This window comes from Micropterus salmoides, unplaced genomic scaffold (genome assembly GCF_014851395.1).
Source record: "Micropterus salmoides isolate LMB-PRFRI ecotype aquatic unplaced genomic scaffold, ASM1485139v1 Ms_hic_scaffold_16, whole genome shotgun sequence".
Classification (NCBI taxonomy): Eukaryota; Metazoa; Chordata; class Actinopteri; order Centrarchiformes; family Centrarchidae; genus Micropterus; species Micropterus salmoides.
The window spans coordinates 28,590,326-28,610,223 of NW_024040707.1; the positions used below are offsets into that span (position 1 = coordinate 28,590,326).

Below are 19,898 nucleotides of genomic sequence, written 5' to 3' on the forward strand. Positions count from 1 at the left end.
CATTAACTAGCTAAATAACGGCTGATACCAGCAAACAAATATATCGTTCTATCCCTGCGATAAAAAAGGTATAAAGGTCCAAAAATGAACACAAGGAAATATTGTTCTATTACCCCAAATACTTTATTTACAGTAATGCTAAATGCACACTCCTGAAATTCAAAATCTGTCTCTAAACACTTTTACATAGTGTCTCACCATCATAATGATGACCATGGAGCCAGTGAACATGCGGGACAACCTGGTCTTCTCTGGAAAATAGGGCTCTTTGACGCCAGTCACCGGGTTTTCCTCCATTGTCGGGGCCATGGCGGCAAACTCTGGACGAGGACGCTCCTGAGGGAATACATTGATGACATAGCTGTGAACGGTCCAGCTGCGGACCAATGGGTAGAAAATGTGTTCACCAGAGGTGTGTTGCATATCAGAGGAATAAGGGGTTGCTCAGGATCATAACGTAATAGTTTAGTAACTTCTGTGTAAAATATGGTAAATTCGGGGGGGGTCGGGGGCAGGGGGCATGCGGAACTAGGAACCAACTTAATTCTAACATTAAACATTAGCTGGCTTGGTGCTGTTAAAGATTAAATTGTGATGTTGTGTTTAACAATTGCAATACTGTTACCGTATTGCAATTTCTTTCAGCATTAAGTGTTAAGGAACGCTAGACTCAAATTTTAACTACACAAAAGAGGTTTTATGATGTATGTTGTATTTTATTATTTATATCCTGGCCTGGACTAATACTACCTTGCCCAACAGTCTAACATCGCCTGCTCTTTACAAGGTAACTTTGTTATTTTACAACAGGACTGTATAATGAGATGAAGTTTGTAGTTCCCTTTATGCTCAACTAGAAAATTTTAGGTACAAATATTATAAATTATTTCTAGAAATAAACTATTTTGCATGGTCCTGATGACAATTTTAGGAGTCTCACAGCCTGGGGGAGGAAGCTGCTCTGTAGTCTGGTGGTAAGACTTCTTGCCAGACAGCAGCAGGCTGTTGCTGGGGTGGGTACAGTCAACCATGTTATCCTTGTGTTGATTTAGCTAATTTAGTGTGTCTTTAACACAAAAAACTGCAAGAAATAATACTTAACTAGCTGTTGGGAATGGCCCTTGTGTCCATTAAAGTCACACACCTGATCTCTGGGGATACACCTCACATCTGGGGGACCTCACTCTCTTCCCATGGGCTTGCAGACCTGGGGTCTCCAAGCACGAGGTCTACAGTTGGACTTTTTTGGGATTGCTAGCCTCTTAATTATGATATACCGATGAACCATAAAATATAGAAGAAAAGTATGGTCATATTCTACTTAAAGCAAGCAAACAATTTTTTTGATTGTGAGACCTCTTCTTCGTGGAAGTCCATGCAGTCCCAGTGATGGGCCAGGGTGGCCATCTTTCGCTTCCAGTACTCCAGGAAGGTTACAGCCCAGAAAGACATGAAAACACTGAAGAGGACGGTACCTGGGTGGTCAAATAAGTAGCCCAACTGCAATGCAAAAAGATACAGTATATACCTTTTGAAACAAATATCAACGTTAAGTATATTTGCAATATGATAATACACTGGGTTGTTTACCAGTGAAATGTTCATTACCTTGGCCATGGTGCAGATTTCAGACATGTTCCAGGCCTTGCATGTATTACAGAGAGGACACATCAGATAACCCGCTCCGCTGTTACAGATTTCCTTGCTGTTGAAAGAGACAGATTATTTACAACTGAGAAAACACGTTTTAAAGCTTTCAAACAGGACTGCTTTTCAGATTTTGATGTATGGAGTGGGCAAGCAAATTTGACAGAAATAGAGATTTTTGGCCTTAATCACATGTGCTCATTGTTATTATAGTAAGAGCTAAAGGTTTGAGTGAAATAACGGTAATTGATTTTGTACACACACTATCCAGGATATATTGATTGAGTGAGAAAATAGAAAAATAAAAGCTGGTGAAATCAAGTCTCCAAGCTTGCAGCCAGGGAACAGAGCTACTGCACGTTGGCTTATTAGAGTTATTCAGCGAGTTACTGAAACCATGACTACACATGGGATCTGCTGCACAAATAAAGCCAAGACTCACTGAGAAATCTTACTTATTTATGTAATGGGGAGATTATTCAGTACTAATTGTCCATTAGCACATGAGACGGCTGCAGTTTATTGTCGCCACAAACTGTACATCCATTGTCCACTAATCAATAGATGACAAATGAACCTCATGATCCTGAGACATTTGGTTGTTTCCTGTCCTGAGATATAGACTTATCTTCTATTTTCTCTAACCTCTCTTGTTACTTTATAGCGGAATGAATTTTCTGTCACTGAATCCAATAGAATGCTCTAGAAACAGAATGTTAAACACAAAACAATTGGTAAGGCAATATTAGGGTGCAAGCACTTTAAGGTACACTTACTGCTTAAGTTATTCCACAGTACTGTGTAGGCAGAGTAGAACCCACTGTATAATGTATAATGTATTGGGAACAGACATTCCCATGTGGATTGTATAATTATGGGGTTTGTTTTTATGCAGAACAGACTGCTGTGCTTTGATGCTTTGGTATATTAGTGTCTCAAACTGTGCTTGCTTAAAATAATTTAATTTAATTTAAAATAATATCTTTATTTGTATAGCATCTTTCAATGCAGGGTTTATGTAAGTATGGATGAGTTTCTCCAGATCTGTGGTGAAATAAAAACTTAAACTTGGCTATAATTATCAAACGATAAAAACATAGCTGAACAACTCTCTTTACATGTTGTTCAAAACACAAGTGCAGGGGCCTCATTTATAAACGGTGCGTACATACAAAACAGGGATGGAAACGTGGGTACCCCACTTCCCACGTAAAGGTTGTGATCTATAAAAAACAAACTTGACGGGAGAATGTGCGGTCCTCCGCGCAAACTCTGAGCCATGCGTACACACATAAACTGGAGAAATGAGAAACGGCGACTCACATGGCAGAAGGATGAAACGTTTGAAATGGATACTATTAAAATCGAAATATTACTGCTGAGCCATTATAGGCCAATAAAACTTAACATAATTTAATAATATCATTAATTTGCCAAACAGATGCAAACAGATGCCTTTCTGAATAAACACACCCGTTTGATTGATTTCAGTGTGCCGTTTATTACACATAAAACCAGTCATATTTCTTTTAACTCAACAGCAGCCTCGTTGAGTGAGTGGAGTGTTTGTGACTAAATAAATGTTTAAAGTGGAATGATTTGGTTTACTCTCTTTTCAAATGAGGGAATCCAAATTATGTACTGTGTCATCCAGTGTGTCCTCCACCTCTGACACTACTCAGGAGGGATGCCCTTTCCCCGCAGATCGGTTATAAAGGCGTGGAGCTCTGGTGCCCCCCTTTCCTCCGGTGCACAAGCGTTGCGTGTAAGTGCGCGTTGTACCCACCAAACAACATGCTTCAGCTTCACCAAAATGAACGTCAGTGTCACACTGGGTTAAATTTCTTTTTGAAGCTGTTCTGTCACAATTTTCCCTCCTTTTCTTGATGCAGTCAGTACGTATTAATATTAATGAGGGGCGTATCACTGACCATTTATGGGCAACTATGGGCGTTTAAAGGGTCGGACAAGGAGCTTGCTCACATTAGCCACATTTCATGTTGATTGTGATTTATAAAGGGAAATGGGTGTATTAAATCAGAATATTTTGTGAGTACTCACTTCCTGTGTTTTGAATGTTCTCAATCTTTAGGAGTATTTTCTACGTAAAGTTTTATAAATGAGACCCCTGGTCAAAAACTGGATGCCAGATATGGTCTGCAGGCACATGTTTTGGTATAGGTCTCTGTATAGGCACAATGGTACCAAACCTGGCGACCTTACTGTGACTCCGGGAAGTCATTGCGCCCAGCTGCTGTTCACCAAGAAATAGATCAAATACTTTTCGTGATGACACGTTAATGGAACTTTGATGTCATTACCAAAACATAACAGCAGCACTGCGGAGTTACAAAGACAACAAAGTGACACAGTAACTGACATTCAGTTACTAATATTATCCACCTTAAGCTACTGGTCATTCCAGACCGGGTAAGATTATAGCAGCAAAACCTCTGACTATCTTGGAGCCAGGGTATGTCTTATTGCTAATAATGCTTATAAAGTCCAATTTTAAGATTGCGTTGTTTCTTTTTCAGTTACATAGTGGGAATGATCAGTCAATTCGGCAAAATCAAAATCATTACATAATGATATGTATGAATACCCCTTGAAGAATTGACTAATATAACTGGATACACTTAAAATGTGTGTCATAATGTACTGTACACATTTTGCTCCTCATTTATCTTGTGTTATGCAAATAAACATGTATTTCCTGTGTTGTGTGTGGACTCACGCTGGTGTGTTGGTACTCATGGACATGACTCCAGACACAAAGACCAGGGTTCCAACTATAGCCGCTGGTAGTAGCCAGGCTGTGTAGAAACCTGCAGACATAAAGCTCCATTAGGCGGGGGCAGGGGAGGGGGGGTTGTGCAATTACATTGCAGCACTGTTGTTTAATGCTGTTTAAGAGTTTGTTGGCGTCACAGATGTTCAGGATGAAAGTTTTATTGTCTCAAGCTTTTCCTTACATTTTCTACTGTTAAAGTTAGATGTTATGCATGCTTCACTCTTCTCTTTGTTCAGACATAATGGATTTTACTTCCAAAGCTAAATACCCACTTCTGGGCATATAACATTAGCTCCAGGTATTTATGAGGGAGTCTTGTAGGATAAGTACATTAAAAGACTTTTTTTCCCAAACCTTTCAACTATACCTCCTGGTCTTTATCATATATGACTACATGCTAGTACATTGACCTTGAGTTGCATTTTTTGTGTAAAACTACTCATTTCACGGTTGTTGAATTAAATCAAATTGTTGTAGGCGGCATTAGCTCAGCCTGTTAGGACTTGGCTTGGAAACCGGTGGGTCTCCGGATTGAGTCTAGCACGAACCAATGCCGAAGGTGTCCCCTGAGCAAGGCCCTGAACCCTGAACTGCTCCCTGTACGATGGCAGCCCACTGCTCCAAATGAAGAGAAATAATGTCCCCTTCCCTTTTTATATGTCTGCTCAAGAATTTCCCCTCGGGGATCAATAAAGTATTTCTGATTCTGATTAAATGTTCCTTTGTCAAATGTAGTTTTCTTCAGGAATTTGACAAACCATTTATGGGACCAGATGCATTTATCCTCAAATTTCTTGTAATAGCTTGAATATACATAGGTGACTTAGTATGATAATTGGTATTTCGTTTCCCTTCATTCATTATTTGAGAATGTGGATGATGATTCAGAGGTCTGGAACCTACAGGTATTCAACTTGTTAAAAGAACTGCCGGCTTCATTGAAGGTTAAAGTGTGCCACAGCAAAGTTGATTAATACATATGCATTCAATTATTTGTGTTATTATTTGTGCTTATATTCACATGAGAATCTAGAGGGGGTTTGAATATGTGTCTGTGCCTAACATGTCTGAACAAGAAATTACATTTACCCAGCCAGGCAAAGTAGAGGGCAATCTTTTCTCCAAAGTAGTCCCTGATGTGGTCCAGTGGTTGGTACTTGTACCATTTGAACCAGCGGGCCCAGTAGTGGTAAAGGATCTGCCTCTGATTCAGCTCGTCTGGGCGAATCTCGTAACTCGGAAGCTTAAATGGGCCCTGTAAAAAAAAAAACGTTGATTGAGGAAAAACAACTTCTGTGCAAAATCAGATAAATTGCAGATCAATAATATCTGACCTCGTGCAGGGGAAAAGCTGCTGCGTATACCCCTTCATTCACCAGTCTGTCCACACCAACCTCTGCCCTTTTCTTTTGCCATACACTGTCCTGGCAAGAATCTCATATACCTGAAATAATACACAAACTCCTTGAGAAAATAATTTCACTGAGTACATGTACAGGATGTAGAGGAATTTCTGTTACTCACAATACGGTGTCTTTGTGTATTAGTGAAGTAGGTTTCATGGTTGTCACAACCAAGGAACCTGTAGAGGAAAGACACTTTAATAAACTGTGATATAATGTTAACTGATCGTAATATTTACTTTCGTTGAGAACTTGTTAGAACTCACCTGTTCATTTTTGACTTGCGAAAGGCACATGTGTAATAGTCCAACGGCCTGTTTGGCACTGATTCTATCATTACATTAGGTATGCATAGTCTACTCAGCAGCCGAGCAGATGTGTTCAAGTCCAGATTTGGCTGTGCCTGGAAGCCAAACACACATTAATTCAGTATGAGGAATGTTTTATCCTCCTTAAGTTACAACCCTTAAAATGTTTCTTTTTTGCATTTTCCTGTGGATCCTTTGTGTGTGGTTACACATCTGAATCCCGCTTAGGAAATGGGATGACTGGGGTTTAATGTAATAATAAAGAGTCTACAGCCATGCTAGCAGCTCCATGAGGTTGTACAACAGTGCTTTGAGTAAAATGCTAACATGCTCACAGTGCTACCATGCTGATGTTTAGCAGGTACAACGTGCCATATATAATGTGTTTACCATGTTAGTTTAGTCTGTCCATGAAGTCTGTACAAAATGTTGGCATTGTGGCAGTTCATCTTGTAGGTGTTGAGATATTTCACAGGGTACGCGGAAATTTTGTCTAGGTTGCACTAGATTTTTTAAATGTATTTATTTATTTAAAAGGGACAGTGCATATAATGAACATATTTGCTTTACAGCAATGTGGATATGCCAGAATTAGCCTGAAGGCTATTTCTAATCTGTTGTCCCCGGCAGGTCAATGTGCAAAACAACTACACAATAAAACAATATATTAAATATACAATACACACAATATAAAATACACCACAATGTTCTTTACAGGGTTATGAAGATTAAAGTTCTGATTATACAGTAAGTGCTGCCATTTAGTGCAGTGAAGTGCTGCATACTCGGAAGCCACGCAATTTGTTAGTAACTATACGTACACACACACACACACACACACACACACACACACACACACACACATACATTTATTGTTTGAATTCTATTATATTTAAAAAATTAAAATATCTGTTCATACAGTTTTTGTGTGTGTGGCGTGGAGAGGGCAACAACTGCTGTCATTGTGCAATCGTGTTGTATAACGACAAATAAAACACCTTGAATCCTTTAATGTCGGTACAAATTCCCTAGCATTCCATCCAATGCTTGTTGAGATATTTAAGTCTGGACTGACCAACTAACAGACTGACACTGCCATCAATTAAAATCTTAAGTACTATAACTATAATGTGACATTTTCAGTTATAAACAGCAGCACTAACCTGTAATGGAGCTCTCACACAGAGTTCCTCAGCATAATACACCAACACATCCCAAGGAGCGCTAAGTTTCAGAAAATGTATTGTTTTCTTCTCATTCGCAGTTTCTTCCTAAAGAGAAGAGAGGCAACGTGGAGAAGTTGTTATGCTTGTTAATGCGTCGACAAAAATAATGAGCAGATTAAGGAGTTAAATAATAAATAAAAGATTAATAATCTTTAATCTTATCTACAGTACCTTTTCCATAAGCAATCCAGCACTTTCCAGATTCTGAACAAACTTCTCCCTCCACTGTGCCAGCTGTGCCTTCCTTCGTTCAGACCTGCTGTTCTCCTCAGTGGGCACAGCTTCCCCCTCCTCACTGGTCACTTCTCTCTTCCCCTTCCCTCGCCGTTTCCTCCGCGAGCGAACTTCCCACACCAGTACAAAGTCTAAACCCAGATTAACCATAAAGGTCCAAAAAGTTAAATGAAGGACTGACTCCATCCATCCATCAGAGAGCTAATGTAAAGCGAGCTGCTGATGCTGCCTACCGATTTTGGTCTTTCCGTCTCTAAAGTAATTCCCCAGCTGTGGGACTGGCTGGTTACTTCTTGTATCACAGTGAATATAAATGGGATCATCATCATCTATGTCTTCGTCAGCAGCTGCAGCTGAAAGCTAAAAGCATCCAAAGAGAGAAAATCTGTTCATTAATTAAAAGCTGCGAGAGCTACAGGCAAACACAAACTATTTTCTGCTCACATGTAAACCCTTTATGTGAACAGTTAATTTCCTTTTGATGAGATTTAACAGTAAAATCCTGTGACATTTAACAGCCTCATAAAAGCCTCCACTTTGCAATAATAAGTCCAGAAAGAAAATGGTAGTTGAGCTATTTACAGTATGGTTGAGAACAATCTTTCAGTGCAGTAAAGCCACGTTTCACCATTTCAGACATTTTGATTTTCCCAGTGACATATAGTACCCGTACCATATTGTGCTCCTGCGAGTATCAGATTCACTGCAAAATCTCAGAGAAGTCAGTGAGGTGTGAAGGGATGAGCAAAGCAGTAGTGTAATGGCTGCTGTGTGAATGTGCAGTTATTATGTTTCTGATTCTATATTAAAGGAAAACATACTGCAGCATTGTAGGAAAAGAAGTTAAATAGTGCTTACATATCTTGACGGGATGAAGCTCCCGTTCTGCAGACTCCCGTAGCTGTCTGTGGTTGATGGTTCACCCCCATAGTCCAGATCCAGGAGAACCTCCCTGTCTCCCTTCAGCAGCTCTGAGCCCTTCCTCAACATGAGGATGACAGGTCCTGTGACTGGGCACAAATACGGAGCATTCACATAAAATTGTACTGCAGAAGAAAACAAATCTCACACCTAGACACATGCTTTAAAGAGATACTGAAAAGAGAAAAAAAAACCTCGATATTTTACCTGTTGTTGCAAAAATGAGGCTGCTGCTACAGTCTGGATTTGCAGCAAGCTGTGCTTCCCTTGTCCTCACCTTCTTCTCTATATCTGCATCCGTTAAGATCCTCTGCTCCACTGTTAGATAGCTGAGAATTACCGTAATGGACCTAGCACGCAGGCAGCAGCTGGCACTCTGCTGCATTTCAGCAGACGACATGTACTTTAGGACATACAGTACAGCGCACATCCCCACTTCATTAATAATGTAATAGTCAGTCAGCAGCAGAGAATAAGAGAATAAAGTCAGAACTCTCTCTAGTCTAAGTGTGTGTGTGTGTGTGTGTGTGTGTGTGGTGGTGGTGGTGGGGGGGGGGATCGCCTCTTTGATGTTAATAGTTAGTCTCTCATCTGTACTGTGCAAAATGTTTCGCACATTTCATTTCATTCGTTTTGAAATGTACTCACACAATTAACATAAATTATTAACAGCACTAGAAGAGAAGCGCCACCCATCTAAGCTTTATTTCTTGATCTGCATCATCACAGGCCCAAGACTAGGGATGTGCACACTATAAATACGTAAAATGCTGACTGGCCAATATTCAAAGGTCCTCTAATCTGACAACCTTTTTTCCCCCTAACACCACTCCTCCTTTTCTGCATTGCTGCAGCCAAAATAAAGCTGGATGTAAGACGTGGATGAACAGCTTAGTAAAGAGGTGGAAAAGGGAGACAGAAGGAGGAAGCAGGTAGGTGTTGGGCTAACGTCCAGTGAGGTGATAAGATTGCAAAAAAAACAACAACCCTGCAGAGCAGAGAAAATGAAAGGCAAAGCAGAACATGGTTTGAACTCCATCCATCCATCCATCGTCAACGCTTATCCTGCATACAGGGTCGCGGGGGTTTGAACACCAGTACTATTTAATTAGTAGAAGTAAGTTCACCGCAAAACAGCACTGCATTCACCAACAACAACCAATTATGGGACCGATTATTCCATTCAACTGTGCATCAATGCAGGGTTCAACATCTACTTGAAAAAACTCTTGGGTGGGCAAATCCATTCTATAGCACTATAAACACAAACTATTAACAGTAATAACTGAAATCTTTAAACATGACTCTCTCGGTCAAAACAAACCCATTTTCCAAAAAATAAGTTATGTTGCCAAATTAAAGGGGCGCTCACTCACTCACCCATTTTACACAAAATAATGTCATCAGTTATCTCAGAGTGGCTTTTTAGTGGAATGCCTGCATGTAAAATTAGGGGAATAGAGTTTGAATGTGGGCAGGGAGAGTCTAATGAAAGATGGATCAAGTTGCATTATGGGGAAGGATCCAGTGTTTTTGGAGCTTGATCCAAGCTAGAGACAACAAATCAGGATATTCTGGCCTCTGCTACTTCGATTTTTGAACATAAATCCTGCCACTGAATTAAATGTATTCTTATAGAAAATAATATCCTGCCCTTTCCACTTCTTCATGTTCAGTGCAACTAGTCTTAAATCACTTTTATTTTGGAGGGGGCCTGTTTCTGTGAATGTGGTGACTCTACAGATGGGTTTAATAAACACAGTGAGACTTTGCAGTGATTAGACATTAACAGGCGTTACATAATGATCACTGAGAAAGGAGCACTAATAATGGCCAATAATCTTCCTTTTTGTATTGGCCAATGCTTTAAGAAACACAGAATCATCAGGATGGTGTTAATTCAAAGCAACACTTACATTTTGGAGGGCGGACTGAATACTGGCAGTGGTTGGATTGTCTTTGAGAAGTTACTCCCAAGATACACAACCACACTATTTGACTTATCTTCTTGACCTGAGAGTGTTTCTCTTCCTTGACTTCATTTTTCTACCCCTTGCTGAGTCATCCAAAACTTTCCATCGACTACATGCTGTCTCTACTTACAATAGGCCTGGCACCCTCAGCACAGTTTTCTGTAAGTACTGCGTCACTGATATCAATTTTACACAGTGTCTAGTGACATCCCTCTGTTCTTGGGTTGCGCTCAGTTCCCTGCATGCTGATTGATCATCTCATCGCCTGTTAACTTTCAGTCTGCGTATGCCTCCTGCTATATTATCTTCCTAAATTTCCATTCTCGCAGGGGATTGATGTCTTTTCCTCCCTTCCTCTCTAAGCTCTTGAAACTCTTTAAACCCCCATCATAATGAGTGAAAACACACTTTCCTATAATCCTCTTTGATCTGGTTCTGTATTGTTGGGTGCAGAGAAAACAATACAGACAGGGAGAAGAGTTTATGGCTTGTTGAAACCATGGTAACAGTACACCCAAGGTGACATAATTATGCTGGTAAAAAAAAAAGTATCTGATATAGACCTGTGGTAACTTGTTGCCCTAGCAACTACAGAAAAATAAGCTGTGTTGGTATGTTGTCTTGTCTTCTTTGCACTATGAAATCATTATAGCTGCAAAGGGATCTATATTCTCAATGTATTCATTTATGAGCATTTATAATATCTGTGGCATTTATAAGATGCAAATAAGACAGTTGAGTCAGCTGAGACAAGTGAGACTGATTTTGCTTCACCAAAATTAGGAAAAAAGACTTGGAGTAGATTAAGATAGATTAAGTTCAGCATTTTCCATATTGCAAAATAAAATAGGGCTGAAAAGAAAGCCCTAAAATCTCAAGTCAACAAGCCTTTTAGCAAAACACTTCCCTAAATGCTGTGATGGAGCTTCTCACTGGGGTAGAACACAGAGGTTGTGCTGGGTAGCTGCAACTGGAAATATGACTAAAATAAATACATAACAGGGTGGTTCACTCAAGAATATGGTGCTGAGCAACTGTCCAATTGATAAATACACTACATGGTTGACACTAGATCATTACATTCATGTCTTTTTCCAAGTCTTCCCACAAAAAATGATAACAATTACTTTATAGACCTGGAGTTGTGCACTCGGGTTGTTATGCTGAAACAGGAGATCGCCTCCCCAAACTGTTGGAAGCACACTTTTGCCTGAAATTTGACCAAACCATGAAACACAGTCTCAGATCAGATTTTTGCATTAGTACCTTTAGTCATGTGATGAGAAAGCTAAAAGTAAGTCTCTATAAAAGGTTGTGTTTATAAATTACTTATTACCTATTTGTTGTGTAAAATACATTAGGTAGGCCACATTCTTGTTAATAATAGGTATAAGAAGACCTCTACAGGTGTCTGGGGGGAACTGCAACATTGGTAAAACATCTCGAACATCTCTGAAAGAGCACAGCATAGAACATGGCCCACGCTTATCTTTTATTTAACCATTTTTTTGTGTGCAGTTTTTGTGCTGACAAACATACTTTGACATGCTCTGCACAAGGGATTTCAGGAAAAAGTACAGTATGCAATGTAGACTTTCTTTTGTCCAACTGCTCTCTTACCTGTGAATTTTCTGTCCCTGCTATAACATGACCCCCCCCCCCCCCCCTCTCTTTTCAATGCACAGCACTTAACTGGTTCAACCTACGACAGAGATGCATATGTCAAAAGCAGAGGTACTGGTACATGTTGCACATACACCACCACCAAGGTTTCATTTCAGTTTATTCATTTACACTGTTCAATCACAAAGGTTTATTTGTACAGTCATTACAATTATGAACAGTATAAAACCTTCTGAACATGCAAGTCTTTATGTGTGAATGTACAGTATATTTGCTTAGTGCTCTATTTACAATTGGAAAAAAAAACAAACACTAAACATAATACAAATGTTACATGCATACGTTTATGAACAAAACCAAGAAGCACTTCTTCACAATGCATCACTTAGAAGATGTCATCCATCATTGGCCAGCAATGTCCCACATTCAAAACACTGCTCAAACACTAACTTCAACCTTTTCTTTATATACACTTCATGTGCCACAACTCAAAGCAGTACATTTTTTAATTGATAATCCAGCAAACATGGCAAGTAAGTCCAACTATTAGATCAGAATGTCCTTAAATAATCTACTGGGGGAGCGGATTCACGGCCCACCAATCCTAATTTGGAGCCCAGTGAATTATTAAACGACTTACGTAAAACCTTTTTCAACATTTAATATCACTCCAACCTTCTCTGTGTGCGTATAGTGACTTCATAATGCTGTATGGGACATGGGAGGAACCAAAATAAAAAAGGGGAACTAAAAAAGATGTAATTAGACAAAACAGCAGCAATAAAAACACACGGTGAGTCTTAAGGTTTTGGATGTGACGTACCTTTTTCACCTGAGATTAGATTTTCTTTGTAACAGAGCAGAAGATGAGTGAGACCGAGTGGCACTTAGAAAGGCTTAAAACACTGATTAATGCTGACATTAAACAATGTGACTGAGAAAGATTTCATACAAACATACCTAAGTGACATATGAGTAGGGCTGGGCATCATTTGAAGGTTTTTCCATACTGGTGCTTACCCCAGTACCCAAGTTTTGGTAAAAATACCCAAACTGTATTCTTTCAATACCTTACTCTCTACAAAAACCTGCCGGGTTTTCAAAAGCAATTAAACTATATCTGATCAGAGAATAATCAGATGACAATAAGCAACAATTCTGTGCCAACATTCAATATGAACACCATTATGTCTCTACTCAGAGAGATCACTTCTAGGATCAATACCCAGCCCTACATCAAGCAAATATTCGACCTCTCTATCAAAAGAAATCAGAACCACAATTTTAACTAAGATAATTGTTTAAAGTGTCCCAGTGTAGTCAACCTATTTTTACAGTGTAAGGCAACTACAAACAGGAAAAATAGTGCTTTAGTTAAACGAATTGGCCATTTTGTCCAGTTCAGTCAAGGTTGTGAAAAAGGCAACATTGTCATTGCAAAGTAAGTCTCACACTTATCTCAGCCTTGCAATGAAAGCAGTCACACACGCTAAATGACAGAGCAGCATTACTCTAGTACGGACAGATTGTAACACACGCACTTCCATCTACTGAATATGATTTGTAGGGAAAATAAAAGGGTTTGGTTTAGGGCCTTGTAGTTCTTATTCCTTTACAAGTAAAGCTTGAACATTTAACAGATGCTACACTTGCTCTAAGTTGAAAGGCTATTTAAGGAACTTACGAGGAACCTCCAACATTGTCCTACACCACTAAAAGTGCAGAAAGGGATGTTGTTATTTAGTGGAGTGGCCAGATCTTAGTGTACTGTACAGTACCAAACACTGACGCAAAATAAAAATGACAAGCCACAAGAACTTTTAGCAGTCAGTCCGCAAAGGATTTTTGACATGGACTACAATTCTTACTCTATACTTACCTACAATAAAGGAGAAGTAGCAAAGTCAATACCATTAAAATGTTACCACTCAATGGAATAATTTAGTAACAACTGTTCCCATTTTCTCTAAAATGGAAATAAAACATGTTATGAAGTTAACACAAAACCATGACTGGAACCATTAAAAAAATAAAAAATAACACTAACAATGTGCAAGTCTGCATGGAAGCCTCCACTCATATCTACAGAGCGGAGAAAAAGGCATGTCTGTTGCATTTCCTGATAGGTTTTTTATCTGAGAGCAACATTTAAATAGGCAAGATCTCAGATAGACGACAGGCATAAGCATGTCATGTAACAATGCCAAGTGTTAAATATCCAGATATTCTTCATGTCCTCATTCTCTCAAGCTGAATATAAGACACACACACAGACACACCATCAGTGATTATGCATTACTGTGCAGCGCTGTACATTTGCACTATAATTGTTGCACACTAACTGTTAGTAAGCAAGGAGTCACAGGGACTGTTCCATGATGCAAACAAGCAGCAACTGTCCCTTCATTTATAGCTTTCTTGATATATCACAAGGACCATCCAGATTGATGTCATTTTCCGTGCTGTCCATATCTCAAAGCCAAGGCTTAGAAGAGAACATTTCTATATCAGTGTTGATTTTAAGGTCGATTCACCTCTAAAGACAACTGTATGATGTTTACTTGGTGGAGACAAAACTTGAACTAAACTCAGCAGGATTTATATTGATGCCCCCCCCCCATGACACAACTAGTGTATGTGCGTTGTCCACTTATCCATCAAAAAATCCTTTACCATTTCCTACAGAGCTTTTTCCATCCAGAGAGTAAAAAAATATCACATCATGTGACACGAGACTGTTCCTTGATTCAGCAGATTTGTGCTGCACTGCTGTTATCTCGGAAAAACTTCAAATAAAGGAATTACGGAAATGTATTACCAGCATCAAATCAAACCTGTTGTAATGGACTGCCAGAGGCTCGTTCATATAATTTCATTTCATAATTTCATTTCAACGTCTTACTGTTGCATCATTGCGATGCGATGTGCCATATACATTGCTTCTTCTGCAGGAAGTTTCTCTGATAGAAACATTTCATCAGTCAATCAGTGGTGCATCGCAAGCTTAAGCAACCAATAACCACACCGAATTGGTTTCTCTCAGTCTTTCAGAACACAGAACAGTTTGCAGTGACACAGACTGTAATGTAAGAGTTAAATCTATCCTAGACTTATATCAGACTGTTAAACTATCAGTCTGTCTCCGTGGTTACCCACAGGTAAGTGTATGTGTGCGTTCGTCAGCACCAGGGTTCACGCTGGGCTCTGCCTCGCGCCAGACTGTCTGCCCTCTGCCAGGCGCTGCTCATCAGGGCGAGTGCCTCACCACAACGCTTCTGCACAGACGGATCTGACACATCTCTGTGGGGAAGGTCAACCTGTGTATAGTGACGACATACGAGAGAGTTCAAACAGATGGATGGCCAGCGGATTTAAGTTTTCGATGACGAATTTTGGGACAGCAAGTGTTGCAATATTACAATATTAACTGATAACTGTCATACAAAACTGTAATGAACAACGTGATCTCACTGAGAAACAAAAAAAAAAACCAACAGTTTCTCTTCCCACCTGGTAAATGGCCTTCCATGTGTTGTTTAATGCTTCCAGCAGTCGATGTCTCTCTCCATACCCGCTAAAGTACAAGACCCATGGAGGAAGGAACTGTGTCCGATCTGCTGCAAACTCCTACAGAGGCAAAAATCAGAAAAAGCAAAGAGTGAAGGCTTACATTAAAGGTCCTAAACATAAGATAATTATAGCAGTACAACATACTTCATATATATATATATATATATATATATATATATGTATATGATGGAATGTAAAATCTAAATTAAACTAGAAAACAAATTCCTCTGGTTCTGTCTGTGTGTGATTATTTGTTACAAAGCAAAAGAGAAAATGTTATGGTGGAAGATACTTGATAAATGACAAAATGTAACTAGAGTTTAACTATTTCCTAGACGCATCAGGCTAGTAAGCTAGTACAGTTTGTTTGGTATAAATGAACAGGGCCCTGACAGCAAATGCTTTGTCCCTTTTAGTTTTCGGTTGAGACTCTGGAACAGACAACAGACCTCTGCCCGAGGATCTCAAAGTATGTGTGGGTGCATTTAGGACTAAAAGGTCAGAGATATGACAAGGAGAGAGGCGACGAAGAAGTAATCAATAAAGTCTATTCTAAGACATACTAGGAGCCAGTGTCATGAAGCTAAAACACAGGTGATGTGATTATATTTCTTTGTTCTGGTCAAAAGCCTGGCAGCTGAGTTCTGGACAGTCTGGAGTCAATTAATAGATTTTTGGGTAATAAAAGGTCTGTTGCAATAATCCAGTCGAGATGATATAAAAGGCATGTTAAATGGTCTTAGCGTCCTTAAAAGTTAAAATTGATCGTATTTTTGATATATTTCTAAGATCGTAAAAACAGGATTGCACAAGCTTTGTGGCGTGCTACTCGGAACCTAAATTATTGGCCAACCGGACGACAGATGATTCTTTGCAACTGGCCTGGTATGATTCACACTTCTGTGGAATGCTCTCCCTGACCTCCTGAGGACACCACAGACGGTTTAAATTTGTTTAAATAAAAATGTATTATTAATATTATTATTTACATTAGGATGCCATGATGGAACTGGTGCTTTCTTATATTTATAATTCAGTTTTATTAACTCAGCACTTCATCTGCATCACAAATTGTTTTGCAGAGATCATTCGTGACTTTTAGCATCTAGCTTAAAAAACATCACACAGGAAATTTTTTTAACCTGAGTGAAGGACACTCCTGAAAACTTAACTTAATTCCATAGTTAATACATTAAAACTGTGGGTATATGTAGATGCACACAAATACATAAAATAATGAATTAAAGTGTAATAGGAGTCCAAGAGGGGTTAAACAGATGGTCACTTACAATGACACAGTACTCCTTGTCGGCCTCCAGGCTGACAGCAGTGATGTCGCAGATGTCTGCACTGCCCAACGAACGGAAGAAGCTGGTCTGACAGTCCTGATGGCAAGTAAGCAGCTTCTCGTCGGTCATCACCAGGCAACAGGGGATACATGGAGTGGGGGCCACACCCTGAGGGATGACCTGCAGGTAAGGAGTTGTAGATTAATCCTTACCAATATAATCAGGGCTTATCTATTAATCCATACTGACATTTTGTATTAAGAGAACATACGTCTCTTGCATACGATGTACATCAGCAGCTGTCCTAACAATTCACTTTTTCAGTCTGTACAGCCAGCTTAGCATGCTACAGGGATTATTTGTCAAGGGTGTTTATGTATGGTCACTTCTTGTTAAAAAGCTGTGAGGAAAGCCAATCTAACTTCACTGAAGAGTTTCTCCACTTAAGATTAAACACAACAGTATGTGGGATATCACAAAGTGTTTGTTCTAATTCAGCATGTTGTACATTGACAGTATTGACAGTACATGTGACTGGTTGGTGCAAAGTATATAGTGTTGTACATACATAGCTGAATTGTTTTAGTTTAGTTTCATTTTTTATGGACTGTGTAAACCTTGTGTGGACTAATGAACAGACAGACTGTGACACCAAGTATTGTCCCCCTGTATCTATTAAAAAGTTGAGATGCATGCAATATTGGAAATGTAAAAAAAAAAAAAAAGTTTGCTAAACATGTGGTTTGTGTGCTATGCAATTCCTTACCCCTTTGGAGACGGACTGGCAGAGCAGCTGCATCCAGTCAGCCATGTCCTGCTCATCATTGGCACTGAGCTCCAGCGGAGGCCGCTCTGTCAGGATGACTTGAAAGGCATGGGGACGCTCTGTGCTGTTTGAGCGACGGCAGCCTCCACAGTGCTCTCCTCTGTTGGGAAATGATAACAAAGAGCATGAAAATGTATCAGTGAACATTATTTTCTTAAAAGTACTGTTTTTAGTAAAGGCCTCCACAGGTTAACCATCTCCGGTCTAATAGGCCTTTTTCCCTGAAGACATCACTGATATATCACAGTAGTCGACAGAGTGAATTATTAAAAGATTGAATTCCATTTAGATGCTTCAGTTTCAGGGTCCTAGTATTGTGAACCCTGCCATGGCTTACTGGGACACTTGTGGGAAGTGTTTTTCATACTATGACAAGTCAAAATGTCAACATGGACCATCTTTCAGCAAGCTGAAGCTTACCCCATAGTGACTGACTGCAGAGGTGTCACATCAGATCTTGCTGCATACAGGTACAGAATCCCATTGCTGCAAGAAAAGAGGACAACGATTTATATTCACCTAATCAGAAGTGTGACATTAAATTACGTAAATATAATATTTTTTAATATAATATATAGCATACATTTTGAGCTTTACAGAATGCATTAATCTGGACTGTTTTACAAAAAAATAAAAGGCACTTCCAATTTTTTTTTTCCCCTCATATATTTCACTCGCTTTTTCAGGATTACAATATGTTAGATGTCAGAAAATAAAAGAGAAAAACTACAGTGTATAAAGTTCAGCAAACAAATACAAAACAACAAACAAAAAAACACCAATCACGGCCTGATATAGAGAAGCCTCCAAAAAATAAATATACCTTAAAAGAACAGCACTTCATCACATTGGTAATCTAAACTAACCAATTATATTTAGTTTTGCTATTATTTTCCCCATTGAGTACACTTGATTTAACCTGTCACGCCACTGATATAGGGCAGGTGGCAGTGATTTGAGCCAAGATAAAGTCATAATTTATTTTGCCACCAATAAAAGGATGTGGAGCATGTAAGCCTTTCTCATTGCCATAGCTCTATCAGGTATTACTCCTATAATTTAATTAGATATGTTCCGATCTGATACCAATATCGAATGATACTGACTGAAATAGCTGGATCGGGTATCGGTTACAAGGGGCCCTATCTGGGGATCCTGTCCCTGAATATAATAATCCCATCCCTAAAGATAATACAATGGAACTAGAGATAAATCAATGTTCAATAAATGTATGAATATTACAATGGGAAGTAACATGAATGCCCATCAGTGTTTTTGTGATAAAGAGAGACCCCCCCCCAATGTGTATTGGGAAGCTGGCAAGGTTAATGTGAGATATTCAGTACGACACCCAGCCGATGTATATTTAAGGGAACATACCAGCTGCAAGGAGTAATGATCTGTACAACCTGCCCATTACCTGAGGACAAGGTAGCAGCTTTTCCACAGCTCTTTGCCCAGATAGGTGGTTCCAGCTCGGTACTGCAGAGTCCCCTCCTTGGTGCTGGAAGGTACTCCAGACTTTGGAGGGCCGCCCTGGGGTGACAAATTCATGTCCATTGGATCCTCCCAATGGACCAGTGAATACAGTTGGATAGACACTTCAGATACCTGCAGAAACAGGCAAGCATTAGTAGCATTAGTTGACCACTCCTTCAAAGTCAACATTAGCAAACATTAGCAATCAGCGTTTGCATAGTTGACTTCAAATCATGTATACTTTACATTACTGCTAACCACTTTCCGAAGCATACTTTGGTGTTCGAGATTTCTTTTCAGCTTTCTGTAAGTCAGCTTCATCTCTGTAAGCAGCGTCGTCATTAGCCTGGGGTTTTTTGAAAAGCCCCGGATCTCAGAAGGATTTTTAAAAAACAAACAACAAAAGGCCAAAAATTGAACTTTACTCGCTTTACTAACTAGATTATTGTTATTATTTATTCTCCTGCAAATTAGTGGAGAATAAGATGATCCAGCTGTAGCTCTGTGTCTGTCCTCTCTGCTCCACCTGAAGCTGTGAGCTGCACTGTATCAGAGGCGCTGAAATTAACTTGCGTGGATTTGTGGTGAGGTTCATCACCTGATAG

General features: G+C 39.4%; 1 protein-coding gene and 1 pseudogene across 1 annotated transcript; both read right to left on the reverse strand.

Moving 5' to 3' along the window:
* Positions 1–48: 48 nt before the first annotated feature.
* LOC119905835 lies at positions 49–8,915 on the reverse strand (annotated as a pseudogene).
* Positions 8,916–14,739: 5,824 nt separating this feature from the next.
* On the reverse strand, positions 14,740–19,425 carry LOC119905884 (pleckstrin homology domain-containing family M member 2-like; the record flags this gene model as incomplete). Its single annotated transcript, XM_038723249.1, is given in 6 exon segments — positions 14,740–15,446; positions 15,640–15,756; positions 16,989–17,168; positions 17,755–17,914; positions 18,235–18,300; positions 19,235–19,425. Coding segments are annotated over 6 exon segments (852 nt in total), but the record flags the coding sequence as incomplete, so codon positions are not given.
* Between the last annotated feature and the right edge of the window lie 473 nt (positions 19,426–19,898).